General features: G+C 41.1%; 4 protein-coding genes and 1 non-coding gene across 5 annotated transcripts in view; 3 read left to right on the plus strand and 2 right to left on the minus strand.

Moving 5' to 3' along the window:
- The first annotated feature begins 77 nt into the window (after positions 1 to 77).
- Positions 78 to 4,928, plus strand: Mcm2 (DNA replication licensing factor Mcm2). The gene is made up of 13 exons (XM_065483033.1): positions 78 to 205; positions 398 to 609; positions 713 to 867; positions 996 to 1,087; positions 1,142 to 1,316; positions 1,460 to 1,679; positions 1,737 to 1,929; positions 2,080 to 2,515; positions 3,050 to 3,300; positions 3,491 to 3,655; positions 3,709 to 3,856; positions 4,140 to 4,645; positions 4,703 to 4,928. Exons 1-13 carry the CDS (start codon positions 200 to 202, stop codon positions 4,820 to 4,822), a joined length of 2,679 nt encoding a protein of 892 aa, XP_065339105.1. The 5' UTR covers positions 78 to 199; the 3' UTR covers positions 4,823 to 4,928.
- Positions 4,929 to 5,480: 552 nt separating this feature from the next.
- TRNAA-UGC (transfer RNA alanine (anticodon UGC)) lies at positions 5,481 to 5,552 on the minus strand. The gene has a single exon. It is a non-coding gene; the product is annotated as a tRNA-Ala (tRNA).
- Positions 5,553 to 5,568: 16 nt separating this feature from the next.
- Positions 5,569 to 6,495, plus strand: Pym (partner of Y14 and mago). Its single transcript, XM_065483043.1, has 4 exons — positions 5,569 to 5,691; positions 5,757 to 5,853; positions 5,914 to 6,065; positions 6,119 to 6,495. The coding sequence occupies exons 1-4, from the start codon at positions 5,658 to 5,660 to the stop codon at positions 6,448 to 6,450; spliced, it is 615 nt and encodes a 204-aa protein (XP_065339115.1). The 5' UTR covers positions 5,569 to 5,657; the 3' UTR covers positions 6,451 to 6,495.
- Positions 6,496 to 6,708: 213 nt separating this feature from the next.
- On the minus strand, positions 6,709 to 8,972 carry Rpt6 (26S proteasome regulatory subunit Rpt6). The gene is made up of 7 exons (XM_065483038.1): positions 8,820 to 8,972; positions 8,558 to 8,702; positions 8,081 to 8,497; positions 7,439 to 7,571; positions 7,231 to 7,384; positions 6,967 to 7,176; positions 6,709 to 6,909 (listed from the first exon to the last, which is right to left on the minus strand). Exons 1-7 carry the CDS (start codon positions 8,835 to 8,837, stop codon positions 6,769 to 6,771), a joined length of 1,218 nt encoding a protein of 405 aa, XP_065339110.1. The 5' UTR covers positions 8,838 to 8,972; the 3' UTR covers positions 6,709 to 6,768.
- A 432-nt stretch (positions 8,973 to 9,404) lies between these two features.
- The window catches only part of LOC135938959 (serine/threonine-protein kinase 17A-like), a 28,755-nt gene continuing 14,164 nt past the window's right edge, over positions 9,405 to 23,995 (plus strand). The window contains exon 1 of the mRNA XM_065483039.1: positions 9,405 to 9,779. Within this exon, the coding sequence (XP_065339111.1) occupies positions 9,640 to 9,779 (140 nt within the window). The 5' untranslated portion in view covers positions 9,405 to 9,639. The remainder of the gene's footprint in view (positions 9,780 to 23,995) is intronic.

Consider the following 23,995-nt stretch of genomic DNA (forward strand, 5'->3'; position numbering starts at 1 on the left):
CATCAAAGTGACACAATAAGATTTGACGACGCACCTGTGCCACGTGCTCAGCATGCGCGCAGTAAAAGTGGCGCCAAACACGATTAAATGCCCACGTTCGATCGTCAGCTTTTTAAATACCAGCTCAGCCAATGAGCGCGATTCCCGCAAAAAGGTTTCCCGCGCATGCAACAAGTCGCTGCCATCTGCAAGAATCACAATGTCGGTAAGCTCATAATAATAATTTCTCAAATTTTGGACGAAATTCGGGCCGACCTGTCTCAACTTGAGTCTGTAGCAATTCTAGTCATTGGAGCTATTGAGCAAATCGCAAAAAAATTGGTCGACTCTTCTGAGTTCTGGCATTTTACGTCCATTTAAAACTGAGCCCTTTAAACTCTCGTTTGTTTTGATGCAGAGTCCACTGGGAGATGAAGGGTCTGAGAGGTCCGGATCGCCGTCCAGGCGACGTCGACGCTCACTGGGGTCAGAGGCGGTCACGTCTCCGGTGCGGGAGCTCGAGGAATTCAACGATGAGAGTGAACTTATCGGCAACGATGACATTCCAAGCCAGGAACCTCAGGAGGTGGAGGAGGATGGCGAGGAACTCTTTGGGGATAACATGGAGGCGTATGTTTTGTTTTCTATGATTTATCCTAAAGAAGAAAAAATCAATTATTATCAACTAAGGCCAAAGATCTAAACTTCGTCTACATACCTTTGTTGTTTGCAGGGACTACCGTCCAATGCCCGCCCTTGATCGATATGACGCGAATTTACTCGATGAAGAGGATTATGATGCCATGTCCCCTGGCACAAGAGCTGCAGTGGAGCAGGAGCTGCGTCGGAGGGACAGAGAACTTGGAGGTCGCAGGGGCCTGGAATATGGTTAGTTTCCTATCTAATTAATTAATTGTTTTATCTGTAAAGCAATAATATGACATTGTAGTCTTATCCAACAAAATAGTCAATTTTTTATATTAAATGCTTTTAATTTTGACTCATTGAATTTCCAGATGAAAGTGATGAAGATGGCGATGGCGTTGCTCCTAGAAGAAAAAGACGTCAGGCTGAAAAGGCAGCTGAGGGAGATGTTGATGATGCAGAGGTAAACTTTTTTGAAAAGATCATTTGGAAATTTGATTTCTAATTTTGTGTTTAGATGATCGAGTCCATTGAGAATCTAGAGGACACTAAAGGCTACTCAACTAAGGAATGGGTGTCTATGTTGGGCCCAAGCACCGAAATCTCAAACAGATTTAAGAATTTCTTAAGAAACTTTGTCAATGACCAGGGCCAGTTTGTCTTCCGAGAGAGGATGAGGAAGATGTGTGAAAGTAAGTGCCTGAATTGAATCTGTCTCTTCTCTGACTCTCAGCAACTTCTGAATTTTAATAGTTAACATTATTTTAATTGGAACTATCTTACTGAGTTGTGAATGACTTCTGGAGAAACATTTCATTGATTTATCTTTTTCCAGGCAATATGTCCAGTTTTGTGGTGGAATTCCCCGTGCTTGTGGGGAAAGAACAAATTCTTGCGTATTTCCTGCCTGAGGCGCCGCTAGAGATGCTGCAGATCTTTGATAAAGTAGCCAAGGAACTGGTGCTCAACATGTTTCCCCAATACGAAAGGGTCGCCTCTGAAATCCACGTTAGAATCTCTGATCTACCTCTTGTGGAGGAAATTAGAACCTTCAGGTAAAACCCAACACCTCTTCATATGATCTGGGTTTATTAATTTAAATGTATCTTTAGAAAGCTGCATCTGAACCAATTGGTACGCACCAAGGGTATTGTCACAGCCACGACAGGAGTGTTGCCTCAGTTGTCTGCGGTGAAGTTTGACTGTAATAAGTGCGGCTATGTGCTCGGGCCCTTCATTCAAAGACAGAACAATGAAGTTAAGCCTGGCAGCTGTCCTGAGTGTCAGTCAACAGGTCCCTTCATGGTGAGAGCTGAAAAATGACTTCCCTAATTAAGCATCTTGTTGACAGTCCCATAAACATTACAAAGAAATATGAATCTGGGCAAAAAAAAAAAAAACAGAATATTAGTCTAGTTTAATTAATAATATTATTAAATAAACTGAAATTGACAGGTCAACATGGAACAAACTCTGTACCGTAATTACCAAAAAGTGGTGATCCAAGAAAGCCCGTCACGAATTCCTCCTGGTCGTGTGCCCCGTTCCAAAGATTGTATTCTGCTTGGTGACCTGTGCGACCGTTGCAAGCCTGGCGATGAAGTAGATGTGACGGCCATTTATTCAAATCAGTATGATGGCTCGCTCAACACCAAGCAAGGCTTCCCTGTCTTCTCAACTGTGCTCATTGCCAACTATGTTGCTGTGCAGGACTCTAAAGAGATCGTGCAAGCGCTCACTGATGACGACATTACGCAAATTCGCAAACTGAGCAAGGACAAGAGGATTTTGGACAGGATCGGCAAGTCTCTGGCGCCATCCATCTATGGACACCAGTTCATCAAAAGAGCCCTTACGCTTTCTCTCTTTGGCGGAGAAGCTAAAAATCCAGGTCAGCTATGAGCTAATAATAGTTCTTATTAGAGGTCTCAGCTACGAGAATAAAGGTGGTGGCTGCCAGGACCGGCATAGCCAAATTTTTTGCCTGGCGGCAGCTGGCCATTTTCACCAGCAGCTGACAGTATTTTAAACGTGAATTTGATTGTGCTTAACGGCCTGAAGGTCTGAAAGACTTTCTCCTGCACTTTTTATTTTTTTTTTACCCTTTTTCACCAGCGGCTGGCGCAGCCTAGCCAGATTCACGGCGGTTGCCCACATGACGCAAAATTTGTCGGCTGGCGCGGCGCAGCGCGTCTGGCCAAGACCGCCGATAATTATGTTCATTACTGCATGAGATTTTTAGAAGAATGACCTATTTAAATGAGTAGTTTTTTTTAATTTAATGCATGGTTTCATTTTAGTATAATATGTTTTGTATTTAATGCCATTTCGGTCTTGACACCTGTTTTCCCTAAATTTTTACTTTCTTCTGGATATAATTAAATGAACTCCCAAATCTATATTTTCTTCATTTTCATCCATACAGGAGATAAGCACAAAGTGCGAGGAGACATTAATGTGCTCATGTGTGGCGATCCTGGTACTGCCAAGTCACAGCTCTTGAAGAGTCTTGAACACGGGTGTCCCAGGGCTGTTTTCACCACAGGACAGGGCGCTTCAGCTGTCGGTCTTACAGCTTACGTTCGCCGCTCGCCCATGACCAAGGAGTGGACCCTAGAAGCTGGTGCATTGGTCCTGGCGGATTCAGGCATCTGCCTTATTGACGAGTTTGACAAGGTGAGGAAATAATTATTGAGTGTGCTCACTTCACAGATCAAATCTTAACTCAGCAATGCAAAATAGTTAATCTAGTTTTTTATAAATTTAAATCATCATAACCCTTTTTAAATTTAAAATTGTTCCACTTAAAATCTCACTAAGTTCTAGGAATTTTGAAGCTCAATTATTTAATGGTTTTAAATTTTAGATGAATGACCAAGACAGAACATCAATTCACGAAGCTATGGAGCAGCAGAGCATTTCCATCTCCAAGGCCGGCATTGTCACGTCCTTGCAGGCCAGGTGCGCAGTCATCGCGGCGGCCAACCCGATTGGAGGCCGCTACGACCCAACCCTCACCTTCACTGAAAATGTGCGTGAAGGCGTCTTGCTGTTTGGAACTTTTTCACTAATCTCCATTTGCAGGTCAACCTGAGTGAGCCGATTTTGTCTCGATTTGACATCTTGTGTGTCGTAAAGGATGAAGTTGATCCTGTGCGCGACACCCATTTGGCAAAGTTTGTGGTCAACTCACATATCGCTAACCACCCAGCCAGTGTAGATAAAGAGCCGCGTAAGTATTGATTCAAAATGTAAAATGTATTTAAATTATAAGCAGGGACTTATATTTTACTTTTTTTCAACTAGCAATCTTTTGCCAACATTTTTTCTTATTACTATCTACTCTGCCATTTTTATAACCTGTATTTAATGCAATAATAAGTTGCCTCTAGCTTAATCTGTATTAAAATTCTTACAATTGCCTGTTAATTTTATATCACGATGCCTACTTTTATTATTTAATTCTTTGGCAACAAGATTTGATTTACTCTAATTAAGGTTTATATTTAAAACAGGTCTTCTACCTCATGAGGTGGATGCTGAGGAAGAACTGGAAGTGATCCCTCTCTCCCTGCTAAAGAAATATGTGGTTTTTGCAAAGCAAAGCGTGCGCCCGAAGCTGCTGGGCATGGACCAGGACCGCGTGGCAAAGATGTACAGTAAGCTGCGTCAGGAGTCTCTGTCCACTGGCAGTCTGCCCATCACGGTGCGTCATGTGGAGAGTCTGATCAGGCTTGCGGAGGCCAACGCGCGCCTGCACCTGAGGGAGCAGGTGCAGGAGTCAGACGTTGACTTGGCCATCTCCATCACTCTGGAGAGCTTCATCAGCACGCAGAAGTTCAGCGTGATGCGCTCCATGAGGCAGACCTTCCAGAAGTTCCTTGGCTTCCAGCAGGAGCGCTCTGAGCTGCTCTTCTATATTTTGCGTCAGATGACCTTGGACCAACTCACCTTCCAAAGGTGTGTCAGGGGACAACAGGCGGATTCAGTCGAGATTGCGGAAAAGGACTTTGAAGCTAGGGTAAGCTTGAACTAGACTTTTTTTAGATTGCAATAACTCATCAAACTGCATTTTCAGGCTTACATGGCGACTTCTGATGAAAGACAGGCCTTTTACAAAAGCAAGATTTTCCTGACAAACAACTTCGCATATGATGCTGATAGAAAGGTCATTGTTCAGCAATTATTTGAAGATTAGAATAGATCATCTTTTTTGTTTTGGCTTTAATTTCAAAATAATAAATTATGGTGTACTTATAAAAGGGTAATATTATCGCAAGAAACCGCCTTTGAAGCCGATGTAGTATTTACTCTGTTGATGCCATTTACCAAAAAATAGCACGATTTCATTCATCCAGCCTCGACTAATTTACCTGTAAGATGTTTCTGACACCACAGCGATATATTATGACAGGTAATAATTTATTAAATATGTGGAAGCCAATGGCATAGCAGTTCCGCCACCTGCTTGGTTTTCTGAATATATAATAGGCTGGCAAGAGATGCAGCCTTCAAAGCATCCAGGAATTTGTCATAGTATGGGACTCACGCCACTTGTGAACCATAGGAATAATTATGAACTGCTGGCCAGTAATTTACCACCTTTCCTGCCAGGATGTCATTCTAATTCAGACACGCAGGAAATGACTTGAAATATAATCCGGTAATTTAATCAAAATGATCCTTCCTGTACAGGTCAAGGAATGAGATGGTAAATATTATCTTACTAATTGTAATTATTATTGCATCAAAAATTGAACTAAATGATATTCAACTAGAGTCCTTACAGGCTTCATGAACCCTTAGCTATAACCTCTGACATGAACACAAACATTTTTTATTATCAAAGCAAAAAGTGGAGGTGCCGGGGATCGAACCCGGGGCCTTTCACATGCAAAGCGAACGCTCTACCACTGAGCTACACCCCCTGTTGGACCACATTTGTATTTCGGCGACATCTCAACATGTTGGAACATGTTTCTGTGACGTCACATGTTTTGGTTTGCCAGAAAAATGCTTAAGAATTATTTAGCATGGCGGCCAGAGCAGAGGTGGTCAAAGAGGATGGTGAGTTGTTGCAATATGACTCGATTTGCTTGCAATAACTCTTATTCGATCTGCATTATTCGCAGTTGGCTCTTTCATACCTGCGAGCCAGCGTCCTGATGGCAGCTGGCGCAAGCCAAGGCGCGTCAAGGAGGGCTACGTTCCTCAGGAAGAAGTGCCACTGTACGTCTCGCAATATTGTTTGTAATTTTTGTTTTGCTTAAATAACTTTGTCGTCCAAAGGTACGAGAGCAAAGGCAAACAGTTTGCTAAGAATAAACCGATCTACCCTGTTGGAATGAGTGCAGAAGTGGCACAGTCCCTGAAGGCAGAACGGGCTGTGCGGTCGGCGAATAACCCCATCCCAGGACTGACCATCGACCCTGCTGCGGAAGGTGGTATTCGCTACGAGTTTGAATGAATCGGTTCTCATTTTTTCCAATTTCAGCCAAAAAGAAAAAAAACAAGAAAAAGGCCAACAGCAGCGACGTCGCCACAATCGTAGGTGTGTTGAGTAAAACTCAAATCAACTTTCCGACTGCGAGCAGTGGTAGTTCGAAAACAACTGCAAAAGCCCCCCAAGCTCAAGCAGCAGAGGGTGCGACAGATCAAGACAAGAAGTTGAGAAATATGAAGAAGAGACTCCGTGAAATCGTGGCCCTTGAACAAAAGGCGAACGCGGGAGAAGTGAAACTAGACAAGGAACAGATCGAAAAGCTCAATAGGAAGAGCACCTTGATGGAGCAAATTGCAGAGCTAGAAGCCGAGCTGAACTCATAATGAATTCGTGTAATAAATTTTATTTACACTCTTTGAACTTTTTAATACGTAAGTTGTCATTTCAGATTAAGGTACCTCTTTTTGTGAGGATTGTAGAGATTTGGTAATATAATTATGTTAGATTTGATCTGTAGCTACTTTTAAAAGAGAGAAAGCCTCCCCATGTTCAATGCATCACTCATGAAAGAACTGGACGCTCTTTGAAGTAACCTTAACACTATTTTGTCAATCCAATTAATGATTAAAATATGGTAAAAATTAACTTATATTAATTTTATTTGAAATCGGCAACTTATAACGATGATCTGAAATACTAGCCTACTTCCAGAGCTTTTTGATAGACATGTTCTTCTCTGAATCCTTCTGCATAACCTTGGCCACAGCCATTTCAAAGTCCTCTTGGGTCACGTGCACTCTTCGTTCCCTCAGTGCGTACATTCCGGCCTCAGTACAAACACCCTATACGCACAACAAACTTATGTCAACTGGAAAGCCTTGATATATATCTATCAGTACCTTGACTTCAGCACCAGAGGCGCCAGGCATCAGTTCAGCAATTTTCCTTAAATTGATTCCGCGCGTCAGATTCATTTTCCTGGAGTGAATTTTGAGAATGTCCAGTCTGGCTTCTTCATTTGGAGGTGGAAACTCAATCTTTCTGTCAATCCTGCCAGGTCGAAGAAGAGCGGGGTCCAGAATGTCAATGCGGTTGGTGGCCATGATGACCTAGACAGGCAAACATGGATAAGTCAAGGTTCGCAACATAATATGGTTCCGCACCTTAATATTCTTGGTGGCTTCAAAACCGTCCAGCTGGTTCAAGAGCTCCAACATGGTTCGCTGGACCTCAGAGTCGCCTCCACTGCCTGACTCAATTCTTGATGACCCAATGGAATCAATTTCGTCCATGAAGATGATTGAAGGTGCATGTTCTCTGTTTTAAAGAAGTTTCAAAAAACTGGATCATATATTTACAAAATAGAATTACCTGGCCATCACGAAAAGCTCTCGAACCATTCTCGAGCCCTCACCAATAAACTTTTGCACAAGTTCGGAGCCAGACACGCGAATGAAAGTACACTCTGTGTGGTGGGCAACTGCTCTGGCCAGTAGGGTTTTGCCTGGAATGCAATAATGATATTAAATTGTTTGTTAAAATATTTTACAAACATCAAGAAAAGTCTTTGAGACCTCAGAAGTTAATATGTTTGATATAATTGTAATAATTTAGGATGCAACTAATAAATAATTGAACCTAAATAAGGTGTACCTTAATATAGAGCGAGTAGGACGTGATAATCCCTAAAGCCCATAATATGATTTTGCTTTTGTTTATTATGAATAATTATCTATAGATAATATTTTTCAAAGTTTCTGGATTTTTATGAAAATCACTTAACTTAGAGGAGTGTCCACCGCGACCACAAGCCCCTATTAGCATAACAAGCAGATGTATTCCACCCCAATTCACAGCAAATTTTGTGCCAAATAGTAATTTATGAACTATATCGAAGCTTAACGCAGAATTATCAAACACGCGACTGCTAATGCTGTCGCAGTGACTTTCGCTTCTTAATTTTTCTACCAACAGTATGACTAACTGAAAAAATTAACGGCATTAAGATCATACCTGTGCCAGGAGGACCATAGAGCAGCACTCCCTTGGGTTGAGCAATGCCAAGGGCGTCAAACAGCTCAGGGTGTTTGACGGGCAGCTCAATCACTTCCTTAATTTCCTTGATCTGCTTGTCAAGGCCGCCGACCATCTCGTAGGTGCTGTCAGGCACTTTCTCGACCATCATCAGAGACACCAGTGGGTCCACTTTGTTGGGCAGGATTTTGTGCAGCGTGTAGCTCTCATTGCGCAGCGCGACTCGGCAGTTAGGCGTGACGTCGTTGATGTCGATGTTCTTATCCAGGTCAACAACGAACTTGCCTTCAGGGTGCACCTTCACCAGCACCTTCTTTTTGTCCATTGGCTTAACTACTTCACCAACGTACGAGCCCTGCTCCTGAAGCAGCTGCAGCTCCTCCCGAAGCATTCGCACTATAGATTTTAAGTTCGATGGTCAGGAAAATTTATTCATGAGAATTTACATTTACAAACCTTTAGCGTTGAGTTCGTTTCTTTGGGCCTGCAGTCGCCTCAAATTTTGGCTTTTTTCGGCCACAATCAACTGCAGCTCCTCAATTTTCGTGATGTAGTACTGGCGAAAGCCTTCTCCTTTTTGAGGCTTTTCGTCCACCTCCATCTGAAAGTTGACACAACAAGGTTTAGAAAACAAAGGCCTTTAAAGCGTCGAGGATGAGGAACAATAGCATTTTACAGGCTGGAATTAAAATTAATAATGTTAAAGTTAGTTAGTCACCTCGTTCCCGTGGCCCATTTTGTTGGAATATCTGCTAAAAACTTGAATTTTTAGCAGTGGTTTCGCAAAATGCACAATCAAGCAAGATGATGAGTTCGCTTTTTGTGGATGCCGAGTGTGCCGACTATTACGACTAATGCCAACATTACAAATTACTATATTGACATGAAAGTTTAGTCTTCTGGTAAATTTGCGGGGAGAACTACTGAAAAACAAAAATTTTAGTCAAGAAAAAATATTCATTCTCCAATGTTTCATAAATAAGTAAATATAGTTTTAAAAATAAATTAGAGTTAAAATTTTATGAACTATATTATCAACCAACACATTGGCACCACTGCGTCAGAAACATTTGTTCGATCGATGACCACTAGATGTCCAATAACAGCGCCAAGACATCAAAACATCCGTACCTATCACACCACAGATATTTAATCTGTTTTTTTTTGTTGCTTTTGCTGCTGGCAAGCATGAGATGCAGCGGGCTTGAGCGCCCTCAGTAGGTGAAACACAGTACCTACTGCAAAAAGTGCTGCCGCTGCTGAACGCCCAACGGTCTGGCAAGAGTGGAGGAAGCAAGACACACGGTGCAGATTTATTCGGTACCATAACAAGTTCACAGCAGCAGTTGGTAGGATGAGCGACGGTTGAGCAGGGTGTGCGTGCAGTGCTGTCAGTGTATATACAAATTCGGGCCAGTGTCGACGACAACAATTGACAATTTGCAGCAGTCGCCGTGGGGGATGCAGTTGCGACCGAGTGAGTGAGTTGGACGCAGAGACCATCGCCGTTGACCAAGTGACACGGAGTAGGTGCCAGCATGTCCAAGCTGACTCATGAACTGTGCCTCAACCCCAAGCACGTCGGACTGTTGAGTGTCAAGGACGAGTTCGTCGAGGGCCTGATCAGACAGGAGCCCATCACCAGCGTGTACCACGTTGAGCAGGCTCCCTTCGCCAGGTATGAATGTCACCAAGGTCTAAAACGATCGGGTTGCGCGCCTCTGATTCATCGGACGCCAGGTTCGGTTACCTGAGTGGCGAAAGAAAGAAAACGGATTTTATTTCCGTTATTATATTGATAATAATTTAGAACGGCGAATACATACATATTTTGTTAAGTTAAAAAGCTAATTATTAATTATGTCTTATTCCTCTTGGGAGGTTGTTTATACGCCTTTTGGACTGGAACTTGTTGCTTCCGGTGTCGGCAGGTTCCCATGGTTTTCTTATAAAAGGTCTTATTTGCACCTGTTTTCCTTGTCATGGTGGAAGCAACGCGCAGCTGTGTTTTCGTGCGCATTCCTGCTCTGAATATGGATGCATTATTGTTGAACAAGTTCGATGCTGTGAAAAGGAAGTTAAACTCTGTTATATCTCCAATCGCGTCGAATACTTAACTAGGGTTAAAAACACTAAATTAATGGGTTTTGTCTGGAAATATTAAACGCAAAGAGTATCAATTATGGAAATAATTACACGAGGGAGTAGAAAAAAATCGCAAATTAAGATTTAATAATGTTGACACTTAGCACCAGTCTTTTCGTCGAAAATAATTTTTCTTTGCATTAATCAAACGATGTTTATTTATTTAAAGAAATTAAAAAATCGTAATGATGACAGAAAGATTATTTATAAAAGGAGTTTCAACGCTTGGTAATGAGTTACCCGTGAACTTTGTACAGTACATATTTAAATCAAGAGTAAACAAATTATGACGCCTGGAACACGAGCTTTTCCAAAGGGCAGCTACGATAGCAGAGCTTTCAACCTAACTTTATTTATTCATGAAACATTTCATTATTGGAACGAATCGGCGTTTTATTTATTGAGCTCAGTAAATTGACACTTTTGTTTGCGAAAATCAATACACGAAACCGCGGATTGCAACATGAAACACAGTGTGTTGGCGAATCGGTTTGGCGAAGCCACGGGGGCGACTGCGAGTGGCGCGTTGGACGAAGTGGAGCACTCCCCTCGGGCCCGATTTCAATAATAACGGACTAGAAGAAAAGAGCAATTTGCCGCCGACCTGCTGCTGTCAATCCGACTCTCAAATTGCCCTTTTCCTCAACAAAACATTTGACACGACGCCAAGCAATTATCATCTTCTCCAGAAGACGAGACCTGTTTCAAATGTGGAGCTCACTCAACCGCGAAATTTACTTAGCACTTTCAGTAAATGGTGTGAATTAAATCAAAGCAGACAAGATCACCAAAGAAAAATGAGGAATTTTGACAGAAGAAAAAATCGTAATCAAAAGCCAAATTCCTTCGTTTGATTAATTTGTTGTTTCTCAGGTTTGGGTAAGTCAAATTTCAATTTAATTGGTACATGCTCTCAAGAAGTTTCAGTTTCGTAATGAGATTCTTATCATAGTATGTATAATCACTAAACAAACCATTGGCCAACTTTACCTTTCTTTCTCACAATCAGATCGCGGCTAGCTCTTGGAGAAATTTCCTCTTTCGCAACAAGAGGAGTGAATCTAATTAGAGAAAGATGTTATAATCGAGTTTAGAATTCACGCGGCGAATCAAATTTAATCAGCGGAAACGTGCAGATAAGAAGCGTTTGCGCAAACTGCGCGGATTCCGAGTAAACAATCGAGCCGAGCAAGGATGTGGTGGCACATTTTTATGTCCATTTCCACGCTGCTTTTTATTAACTTTTCGCGTCGCTTCCTGCGCAGTTACTACATTATTCAGCCGTTCAAGTCTCCCGTTCTCATGCTAATAAGAAAACGGGACCAAATAATGTATGTGTGTGTGCGATTTGCAATTCGTCAAGAGCAATGTTCTGCTTCTAGCAAGGATGCCCTCGAGTACATACAATTTTGAATTCTGCACTTGTCTTCTCATTTCGCCTCGCATTTAATATGAGACGAAAATAGATATTTATCTCGGCTTTTCATAAATTTCCATACTTATGACTTTCTTGCAGCAGCTGCAAAGAGAGACTCTTGTTGCAATCGTCTGGAAGGGATTAGAAAAGGTTGTTGGGCTCCCACGAGTCAAGCAAAAGCTTTTGCAACGATCGTCGCCGTCGACTGCAGTGCCAAATTAGATTATGTCTCCTTGGCGGACGGGAAAACATTACCGGAGTCGTAGCTGCTGCTGCTGCTGCTGCTGCTGCGTTTACCTCTTAAATCAATTTTCTTGTTTGCGCGTAAAACACGCGCGTGGGCAGCTATTAAAACACAATAAATTACTCTGCTGATATCAATTAACAGTCGGCAAACAAGCCTTCTCTTCCTTGCGAGACCAACGGTGTTTTTTCCGCTCGAACGTTTAGGTGGGAAAAGAAAAAATAGCTTTATAACGATATGAATATTTCATATCTTGCACCTACATACATATTTTGAAGGTGAGAAGTGCTAAATAATGTCCAACATTTAAAAAAATCTGATTAACTGACTCAAAACATTTCCTTCTCCATAACTCGCCACTGTAAAGTAGGGACAGATTAAATTGAAATCAGTCAAAAACAAATAAAGAAAGTTTAGGTTAGATATTTAGCTGATAAATTGTCGGAAAATAGTTAATTGTTTTTAAAATTTTGCTAGTTTTCTTTTAACTCTGAAAACAAATTGAATTAAACCTTTCATTTAAAATCTTTTTGGTTAGAAATCATTGTGTGTGAAACTTGTGGAGCAAGAAAGCGATTTCGGTTGATTGGGTAGGTCGGTGACGGACGGTTGAGTGACACGGCCGCAAATTATGTGGGAAGTTTGCCTAATTCGACAGCCTTGAAAGTGTGCTTGCAGCTCTCCAAGTCTGCGAATCTCAAAATTCGAGTTCAATCAATTATTATCATCATGAGAATTTTAATTGTGCGTGTTTCGGATGCATTGCGGCAAAGGCCGAATTTTAATTTGGCCGAATGACGGTAGCAAGGTCTGACTGAGCGAAAAAGGCGATTGCCAGTCCCACGCTTTGCCCACTCGCCTCTTCACCTTGAATCCTCGTTCTAGCTGCCGCGAATTAACCTTTTGCTAATGATTTCTGCCCTTTTTCAACGGCCTCTGCTCGACAGACGCAGTTTCCTTCTGGTTTTTCCTCACAGTTACTTAATAATCAGGATTTTTCGGCCAAAATTTAAACTTTTATCAATTTGAATAGCGGTAGATACGTGATAGTCAGTCCATAGCGTCTTTCTCTTGAAAACTATAATATTGAATAACAATAAATGCCATAGTGCGAGGATAATAATAAATAAAAACTCTGCAAGGATGATTTAAATCAAATTGATCGTTTTAGCCCAAGGATAACTGATTTAAAACAGACGAAAGACCGAAGGCGAGAACGACATTCCATCGACGTGCCAGAATATTTAATCTGAAAGATCCATACATATTGCTTGATCAGTGCCCATTCTCAAAATTTGATAGCTTTTCCATTATGACTCAATCTGTTTTCAATCAATTTTATGGCCGTGGGCGGCCGAGATTCGCACCAATTTGCAATCGAATCGACCGGCTCGCCTTCCTCCAACCGACAAATTGCTTTTGATTCTTCCTGCGCGTTAATTGACGCCGTGCCGCCGCTTTTGAGCAATAAACTGGCGATCTGATGGCGTGTCACAGTGCGACCTGCTTTGTTGTCATGCCAGCCGACGTGGGCGCCGTGTTTCACTCTGCTGACCAGTCCTTTTCTGTGCACATAACATATAGACGACGAGTAAAAGCACAATGGAAAGTACCCAAGTATCACCTGGATCGAGAATAAAATGACCCAGCTTCGCCACATTCCTCGCACTAGAGGCAATTATTGTGCGGCTGTCCGCGATTTTTCCACACGAGAAAAAATGCATCCAGTTCTCTTTTGTCTCTTTTACCGCTCAAGGCTCTGACAGTTGGCCAGCAGCTATATATCTGGTTTTACAAGAAGGATTGTCTTTCCAGTCTTTTTTTCAATACAATGTATTACAAACGATAAGCGAAAACCAATTACATTATTTTGCAGAGCTTTGTAGCGTGATTTATGTTTCAACTTACTCTCTATCAGTATCATCTACTGCAAACACTTAAGTTAAAGATTTACAGGCCAACAATTAAGAACATTATTTTGCATTGTTTACTATAGTAAGTAGTTTGTTGAGTTACATATTTGTTTGTGAAATTTAGCAACAGTTATCTCTATAATGAAATCACGACCAAGGAACTGTTACATTTCAGATTTTGCCAGATTTCTCAACAAATTAACCCTCTCGTCGCGATCTATCAAATGGTATATGAATGATGAGCTAAATATCCTTAAATTGTGGAATAAATCGTGTTTTCACAATAAATAGACAAATGCTCACCGCTTGATAAGCGTGCAAACTTTTGAAACGATTATCCCAAAAATGTAAACAGCTAATCTGAGAAATATTTAGCTATTCAAATAAAACGAAATTAAGTTTTTCACAAGTTTTCTCTAAAGCTGATACAGCTTTCATATTTTTTTTAAACCCCAACACAATCAAAATCTTTCTTAACTGATTGTAATAAGCCGGCAGCTTATTTTTATTAGCTCTTTTCCGCGAGCTTTGGCAACTTTTGGGCGTGTCTCGAGCAAACACAAAACGCAATTATTGTCCTTTCTTTTCATCCAACTCGAATTAAGAGCGTTATCGGCGAACAAAGCCTCGCGGCTGGTTGCTCAGTGCGCTGGTGCTTGCGCTGGTGCTCCCGGAACAAATTGTAAAGAGGCGCAAGCAAGAAAGGAGTAAGTCTGTTTTTCACTGCTCGAATTCAGTCCATCACAATGCGCCGTCGGCAGCGAAACCCGATCCACTGATTGCGAGACATGTTGAGTGTGCATTTTGACTGCACGGCCGGGTTGCTGCATGGGCTGGGGGAGCTTTCTTTCGTCTCCCCCGCGCGGCTGACTCACTCACTCTCAACCCTTCTACTCGGAGCACGTGCGACCATTGTGGCCCGAACGTCACGGAAAAACACTCGACCCTCGCAACCTCGCCACTCTGCACGTTTTCTCGTGGCCAGCCATATGCTAATATTCCTTTCAAAGAGAAAATGCAAAAGTTTCAGACAGTATTTTTTCTTTTAAAATTAAAATGAAAGAATTTTTTTGAAGGGACTGTAGACAAAAAAGTAATCAGGTCGCTGTTATAATGAGAATACATAATGTACGAGGTCTTGTATTGTATACTGTAGTATGATATCATACATTTAAATCTTGCTGTTTAAGCTGTTTCCTTCTCACCGGTGTGAGTCAGGCCCACGTGTGGGAGAGGGCCCTGGTGCAATTTCGGCGGCGTATTTGCAAAAGCGTTTGTTGCATCTCTATGACGACACCGGAGGTCGTAAAGCCATAAAAACCTAAACAATGATGGGCACCCTTATCAGCTAAAAGCACACTCGCCAAATGTCGCTACTTAATACGAGACCGTTTGAAATTTCAACGCGATGTCGCTTCGTATAGACACATTCCGTCTGAGCAGAAAGGCAAATGAGCTGAAAAAAGTGACAAATGAGAGGAAAAAGGGACGTATTTAGGAGCTGTCATTGGGCGCTGAAAGCTCCCGGGGGCCCCATTTGTATTTCGACTGTCCCGGGTGTTTCTGTTCGCCTCTGCTGGTGTCTGCGCGTCCATCCGCCCACCCGCCCGCCCGCCCGCCCGCTGGCTCGCCCACCCACCCCTTTAATGCCCGCACGCACTTCCTGTGTTGTCTTTCAATTATCCCATTTATTAATTTGGCTGACAGCAGCGACTCTGCTTTTCTTCTTCCTCTCTTTATACTCCATGTCGCGCCGCGTGAAATCAAAGCGCACTTCTTGGTGGTTGTCACGCCGCCGCTTAACGGGAGGGTCCCGAATCTGGCAAACGAAACTCCGGAAAGAGATCTTACTGTTAAGCGTACGGCTTGATGACCAATTTTTACGACTGGTCGTGCTTTTTTACGACAACTTTGCTAATTTACAATACAGATAAACTGATATTTAAGCAAAACCTGTTTGGTCATTCCCGTGCCATAAAACGGATTGTTCCTTTTTAGCTTTTGAGATCGGTATTCTAATTTTCAGATAAACCTTCACAACTTACAATAAGACCTACACAAATTGACTTCTTTATTTTAACTTTGATTGAACAAATGCGAAGTAAAAACGGGAAAATTGGGTTTATTTATTATATATATAAAGTAAAATTTCTAATTGGTTATGTGAACATTTTCTTACTAGCTGAATTGAGCAATCCCTTTTATAAAGATTATGTGTTTTGCGATCCTTATTGAATTAAATTCAATTTCATCTAATTATCTTACTGGACCCTCATAAATAACTTTTTCGTTCCCGTTCGTCGCGTCGCGGTCTCCCCTAGAGTGTGATTTCCTCAGCACGCCGTCGTGCATCCTTCTCGCGTCTATTTATTTTGGGGGCGATCATCTCGGGCAGCCAGCCTCTCAGCGCCAGCGAGAAATCAAATTTAAATAAATAAACGTGCGTCTTCCTGCTCGCGGCGGGAATTACTCCTTTTTTCCCTTCTTATTTATTATTACGTGTGGCATGGGAAACCGAGTCGGTCGATCGGTCGCGGCGCGTCATGAAAGTTGTAAATCCCGAGCTGTAAATTCAACCAGCAGATTGGGATCGCCGCCGCAGGCCAAGCAGAAAAGGTTCGACCTGACGGAGCGCTCCACCTCGCCGTAAAAGTACGGAGTTTGTCCCGCATTCAAAATTGTATACACCGTTCTTGGGCTCTCGAAATTTATGGATTATCAAATATGTGTCTTACAAAGTTATTACATATAAACAAGAATCCAAAACAAACAAATGTCATGAAGGACAAATAATGAATTAAGTAAAATATGTACTACATGAGATAGAGACACCTCAAATAAATTTCATAATTAATGATTTCCTCATCGATATAACCGCTTATCTGCCGGTCCTGCGGCCAATTGTCCGTTCATGCACGTCAGAGATCTCAATTCACAGATTCTCAAGTGCATATTTATTCCCGGCGAGAGAGAATCAGAAAGCTGCCGAGCAGAAGTGCACGGGAGGAATGAGTCTGTTGCGCCTTTCACTGCATGCGTGTGTGAAATTTACGACTTTTGTCTTTGTTATTATGTCAGAAGTGCTGCGAGAGCGGCATAATTGAATAACATGCATGCAACCGAGTGGCCGTCGCCGAGAGAAAATCGCCTCTCGAGCTGCGCTACTCGATAAGAATGAAGAAAGAAAAGGCTGCCCGAGCAATTGCAAAGTGGCGCGGGATGGCGCATTGCCCACTGTAATCACACAATATGTATATTTATGCACACGCCGCAGCGCTCGTTTCTCGTGCACACTTATCAGCAGCCACTTTTCTCCATCTTGCCTTTCCTATAGTCGTTGCAACAGCTCAAACACCGGTGCACTGCATATTATCAACGATTTCGATTTCAAAAGCCTGTTTCGTCTTTTGCTGTCTTGCCTTGAGTTTTATCTCCAGTAAAAGAGAGAGAAATGAAAATAACATAATCAATTTCCATCGGTAGCTTTAATTTAGATTGAAGAATTTTCTAGACCAGACTATAACACGTTCATAAACAGAAGAGTGCGTGCATTAATATAGCAACACCAGTCAAGTAATGTTTTATTGTCAGCTGCAGCTTTTAAGCAGGAAGTTTTACTTCGCCCTGCATGGTGGAAGATTTTGAGTTCGCGGGGTCAAGTGTGGGCGAGTGATGATGGTTCCTCGCTAGCCTTAGGCTATAAGCTATTTTTCCCTTACGTCTCCGCGATCGAGTAATATGCATTTCCCGTTAAGCGTGACGAAAGACGAAAGTGGATTTTCTTATCACACGTCTAGATATTTTCATTGCGGTGAAAACGATAACAGGCCACTTTTCACAGAAGGAACGACCGCTGAGTGAAATAAAAATATACAGATGTTAGCATTCAACTTTTTTCATTCCGTTTAGTTAAGTTTAAAATTTTCATAGACTGTTAAAGGGTCTGTGTGTTGTTTTTCATTATTTTTGGGAATAAATTATTAAAAATTTAATTAATAGATCAGAATTGTGGTAGGTCAAGAATTATTGACCTATGTACCCTTACAAAAAAAGTAAATATATATTTTATTCGAATACTGGTACGTTTAATATCAGGGGTTTGTCGCTAAATTTCTGAGGACTATATTTCTCAACAAAAAACGGCTTACTTGATATTAAACGAGCTTTTGTCGCCGGAAGTTTCATCAGAATTTCAACCCGAAATCGAGCTACCAGAGTTATGGGGATAGAGAACAATAAAATAAAAATGCTTTCGAATTAATGAGGTGGAACGCGTGAATAAACATCACGATTGCGCTCTAAATTTGTTTTGCGGAGTGCAGAAGCGAGTGGCGGCATCCTGCTGTCTGCACGATGCAGGATGGGGCTCACTCGCACACCAGGGGCAATAAAAAGTCTTCGACGGCAATTTGCTTCTATGTGCTGATGTCAGCGTGAGATTATTTTCGCACTCAACTGACGCACAAGTACGCAAAAACTTCCCTCATCTGTTTCAAATTTTATTTTTTTTTCATTGCTCAACTAATGCATAAATTTAAGTATTATTGTAGCGCTGAACGAACATTATGAAAGTTAAACCATCCACCATTAAAAGGTCACATTTTATATAAGATTCCTTTCCCTTAAATTACATGGATGCTATCGAAAAAGCAGCGCACCTTTCACGGTGATTCATTTTGTTTAATTTACTGATTAAGAAAACTCTCTATTTATTTATTGCCCGTAATAAGGAAATTTCAATTCTGATATCTTCATGTAACCTGGGGTTTTTAAGACGTGGCACACCACACATGCTAGGAGAGTCCTTTCTAGCCGCTATCAGGGTAACGGACCATTTAATTTTTCCTTACAAGGTGGGACGAGTTGTGCGTTCTGCAGGTCGGAAATCGGTGCAAGAGTGCGTGGGCGTGACCCTCGGTACACGTGGCCTTGCGTGCGAGGGAGTTTGATGCACACGGCCCACGCGGCACCACGACGCCCGAGTTAGTCAGCCAAGGCGACCACAAGGTCCAATTCTGATAATTACCTTTTTCCACAAGTATAAAAAAGCTGTTTCTGTGTTAAATAATTCTCAGGCTCGTAATGTTCGAGTTACCCGGTTTGAACAAAGAGCGACCACGTTACGTACGTTGAAAGCAAATTTGCTCGTTATGTGTCGCGGCGAAGCGTGACTCGCGGAGGTCAGAGGTGAAAGAAAGAAACTGGAAAGCGTGCCGATCATCGATGGCTGAACAAACAAAAGACCAAATCGAGTCGTGCCTGCCGAATTAGCCGCATTCAAGGCTCCGGTCAATTTATGCGTTTGAAACCGGTGCCTTTCATCTCTCGAGCTAAAATATTAACGCAATGGATAAATAAATAATAATATTTCGAGCTCTGGAAGGAATAACAAGGTATTAAAAGATCTATTCTAGTTATGCTATTATTGCCGATGATGCACTTTCTTTTTGAACATGTTATATGCATGCAGATTCATTGAAGTACCAACTTTTTATGGCTATTGAATGGATCGTGTTGCAGAATAGTGCCGCTTATCAGCGAACAAAGAGAGACACTTTCTAATCGACAATCGGGATATCGAATGCACGGATTTGCCTTTTGCACTGGGCATGTGTGTCTGTTCTCTGTTGCACTGCGGAGAGAAAAAATATAGAAGGGGGCACGAATTCCTTTTCCGCCCATTGTAATGTCACGTAGTAAATTATTCGCGGACCGAGAGGGCAAAAAGCTCGGGCGACTCCCTATCAATGTCGCTCACCCACTTCCACGCTTCTTTCGCACCGACGACTTCCGCTTTACGCAAAACCGGTCATATTATTTGCTACTTGCTAAAAACAAATACTCGAGCAGAAAAAATGTGCATTGTGTTAGCTGCTTTAAGGAATTGAGAATATTTTTTTATTCCTCTGGTTTCTCTTTAAAAAAACCCATCAAATTGCAAGATTAGCAATTTAAAGGTCGATGCCATTGTCTACTCTCAAATTAGATTTGTAAAATAATTTTCTCCTGATATTAAAATTTACGATGGTTCAATTATTGTTAAAAAAGTATTATGCGTCTTATTCATGCCTGCTAGTTTTGGCTGTCAACTGCAGTCATATTTCATGGAATAAAAAATAGTTAAATCTATTTTCGATCATACAGTATAAATAATACACAGAATGCGTCATTGTCGTCATTGGATTTACAGCACGTTAAATTACAATGAATAAAATATTTTCGGAACACTTGTGGAGCAAAAAGTAGCACAAACTCGCTTTGCTGGTGGGTAAAGGCAAAATGTACCTTTTGGCATCAACAATATCAAACCGTTGAAAGACATTAAAGAATCTATCTGACTCACATTTAAAAACATTCCTCCTCATGTCACTGAGTTGGATGATGGGGTGGCTAGTCTCGCTTGTGAAAATAGAAAAGATTCTCCCAAAAAGTCTTACAAAAGAATCAATCAATCAATAGCCATTCAAAGCTTTGAGAATGTCATTAGCCACCCAAGCGTTCAACTTACGATATGTGGAGGGATGTTTTTAGAAGTCAGAAAGTTTCTTTAACTGTCAATCGACAATGCGTTCCCGAAGGCAGATTTTCCCTTATCCACCAGCAAAGCGAGTTTTTGCTATGAAATAGGTTTCTTAAGAAAATATTTTATGTGTCGTATTCTGTGTATTTTTACTGAGCGATAGAGATTTTAATTTTTACCACGAAATGGGGCTGCAGTTGACAGCCGAAACTTGTGGGCGCAAATAAATCAACGACCCTTTTTCAACGAGGAATGTTCTATGAATGAATCTTCGAATGCAACCTTCAATCAAGTTCAATTGTTGTTAGCTCTTTGTGGTATCTAGCCTCTCTCAATTTCACTCTTGGTATTTTATATTCAAAGTTACAAATTACAGGCTTGGATCATTTATAAAGAAAGCTCGACCGATTACCAAACAATAATCGGACAGATTATACTTTCGACTTCAGCTCACAAAGTGGAAATTACGGTTTTCATCGCGTTCGATTACAACGTCAGAACGTAATTTGCTCTGAAGCCTTGACGTCGCTTTCTTTGATAACGTCAAGGGAAAAGCATACTAATATTAAATGAGGCCTTAAACAGGCTTCGGCTGCACACAATGGCATCAAAGGCAAACTCGATGAATTTGGTGAAGCGACAGCTGCTGATTTGAGATTCACTCTTTTCCGGCAATTTCCTTGCTTGCTGCTTTCTGAGGTGAACATCTCCGGCGGCGAGTGAGTTTATTGGCCTCGTCACCTTGCAAGGCCACTAGCCGCCGTGCGTGCAGAGAGGCATTTGAATTTATAATCAGCACCGCCTCGGCTATTAACACACTCACACGCCACTGGCAGGCATGCCAACCAAGCTTTCCTGGAACTTCCGAAAATGGAACTAGGAAGCTTCGTCTTCCAACAGAGGAAAAGGCGGATAAATTAATTAATTCGCTGAACAAAAGTTTCCCAAAAAATTGTAACAGCTAAAGGATAACAATTTTAACTGCTTGATTTATTTAGTATTAAGTGGTAATTAAACTTGCAGATTTTTTAAAAATAGTCATTTTTAATATGATTTAAAGAAAAAATATATTATCTTAACCGAATGATTAAATCCTCAGCAGTCAGCTCGCTAACAAGACTCAAACATTAAAGGTTAAACATGAGATGTGTAAATCACGTCCAAACATAAAATGTTCGCAGAAACAATATTGACACTTGCGTGTGGTGCAAATCACCCTTGGCCAGCTCTAATTCGCTGCCAAGGCTCGATCGCGGCCTGAGAACAGCAATTGAGTCCGTGGGAAATGGTTCTCGCACGTGTGGTCACTGCTGAAACGTGATTTTGGCCCATATGCTCCATCACTCGCACCCGAGTGAGACCCCTTTCCCACCCGCCAAACCAAATTCGGAAGAGTAGAACTATCCTGAAAGGCTAACCACAAATTTCTGAAGCTCTGCAATTTTCATGTGGCAAATTCCTATTTTTTCCTAGCCGTGCAAATCTCATATATCATTGTCAATGGAGTATTTCGTTGAAATTGCGTTGTAAAAAATAAAAGTAGTGTCGTTTCGGCCGTCACTCCACTTTCAAGGAAAGGTTATTTGTGTTATCAATTTTATTACGTGTTTCAATTTATCTATTGTGAGGGAAGCCGCACAGGTGTATGCAGCCTGTTACGTCGGCAATCAATCAAGACTTATTAGCTTGCTGTCACAACATGTCCAATCGAAAATAGCCCGCTTTGTCTGGCTTTTCTAACCTTTTCCGTTTGTTAATTCAATTACTAGTTGCAAGTGTATGCAAATTTTAGATGTGTAGCGGTACAACAACGCGGTCCTGCTTTTTGTTGGAAGCCAACAATTGTCGGCGGTTTGAATTATTGCAATTTTGCATTATTGTTTAACAGCAGAAAGATGATTTTAAAATAAGAATTCAGTTTTCGTCCGTCAGCCACACGGTGCTGCGTGATTCGTTTAATTGTGCAGAACCCGATTCAAAGGGGTGAGTCCAACCGTCAATTAACAAAAGAATTTATCACTTATTATTGTAAAACAATTTCAGTTCTTGTACTTGATTTAAGTATCCGATCGGATTTGCAACTGTAACTAATACACCAACAAAATTCGTCAATCTGAATTTATCGGTCTTCATCATTCCAACCGTCTTAATTCTCCCAAAGATGTTTTTTCCTGAATGATATTATAGTTTTATCTCATACAATGTTCAACTAGCTTGAAATTGAACCCTCGCAATTTGATTTTATAGTTTCAACTGCTGAAGCACGCGTGTAAGTTAAAACTGAAAGCTCCTTCATTCAATTCTCCTCAATCTCCAACATCATCATCGAATTCTGCTCTCTTAAGGACATTTTCTATCCACAAACTACGAGTGTACCAAAAAGATGACGTTTGGTGTGTTTTTATCAGCAATGAATTCAAGGAGTTTGCCTTTCCGTTCCTTCTCCTTTGCCTGAAAAAATATGTAACAAAGAAGCTTCCCTCGGTTGGCCCACCAACGTGTTCTTGCCTCCCAAGTTTCCCCTTTTTCAGTTCACATTCGTCTTCAAGGGAAAAGCGTAAGCATTGTCAAACTGTTTGTTACAAGAATTTCAAATTTATATTAATTTGGATCGAAAGAGGACACAAACTGTAATAAGCTTAATCGCAAACACATGCCTTCAAAATCGATCGGCTTGATCTCGTCTTTGACGCAACCCTATATCTATAGAGAATGGTAAATTTTCTGTTTTCTCAACTTATGTCGTAATGGGATTAATGAACGGTAGTAAATTTTATGTTCCTGCGCGTTTGTGCAAAACAAGGTGCTGAGGCAAAGGTAATAATGGTGAAGTCGTGACTCTTGCTCATTGTCAGATAAGGCACAAAAGCACTGAAAGATGAGCTGCACTAACATAAGTACGCGTTTTACGAAATCCGAAACAAAACAATTGCATAACTCGTTTTGCTCTATGATATATGCGATTCTGTATCAATTCGAGTGTTTCAACTCTTTTAACTTAACATAGCTGTAGTGGCCATTTTTTATGACTGGCTGCCACGAACGAATTTCGTCGTAAAAAGCCAAAAGTGTGAATTTACGATGGCCGTAAAGGGAGTTCTTTTTACAATACCATTAGGACGCGCTAATTGGCCACCTGCCACTGACTACACTCGGCCTAATGCGCCGTGCTGATATGGCTTATCGCCAAATTAGCCACTAATGCATTCGTGAGAAGTTCGTCCATGCAAATCGGACGCACGACGCACGTGACATTTCAATCATGGCGCAAATTAGAGTCAAAAGGGGATCCAAACGAATATTATTGTGGCTGTTTATTCTCACAATTTGTCAGTACATTCATGTTATCACAGGTCAATTTACAAATAGGAAAAAAATAGAAGTCACATGTTTCCTATTCGAGAAAAAGAAAAATCTCAGAACACATAATATCTATATTTTCTTATGCAAATGTATTCTTTGTTAAAAAATTGTTCGGTTGCTAAAAAATATTAATATTTAAATTTTTAATACATAAGAAACCAGCTATGTCTATTTTCTAATGAAATTATGCCCATTTAAAATCATACTAAATAATTAAAAATATAAATTATCAAAATAAAAAGATTTTAACTGTCCACTGTATGATTTTAATCCACGAGAAAAATTAGGTCTT

This window comes from Cloeon dipterum, chromosome 3, assembly GCF_949628265.1.
Source record: "Cloeon dipterum chromosome 3, ieCloDipt1.1, whole genome shotgun sequence".
Classification (NCBI taxonomy): Eukaryota; Metazoa; Arthropoda; class Insecta; order Ephemeroptera; family Baetidae; genus Cloeon; species Cloeon dipterum.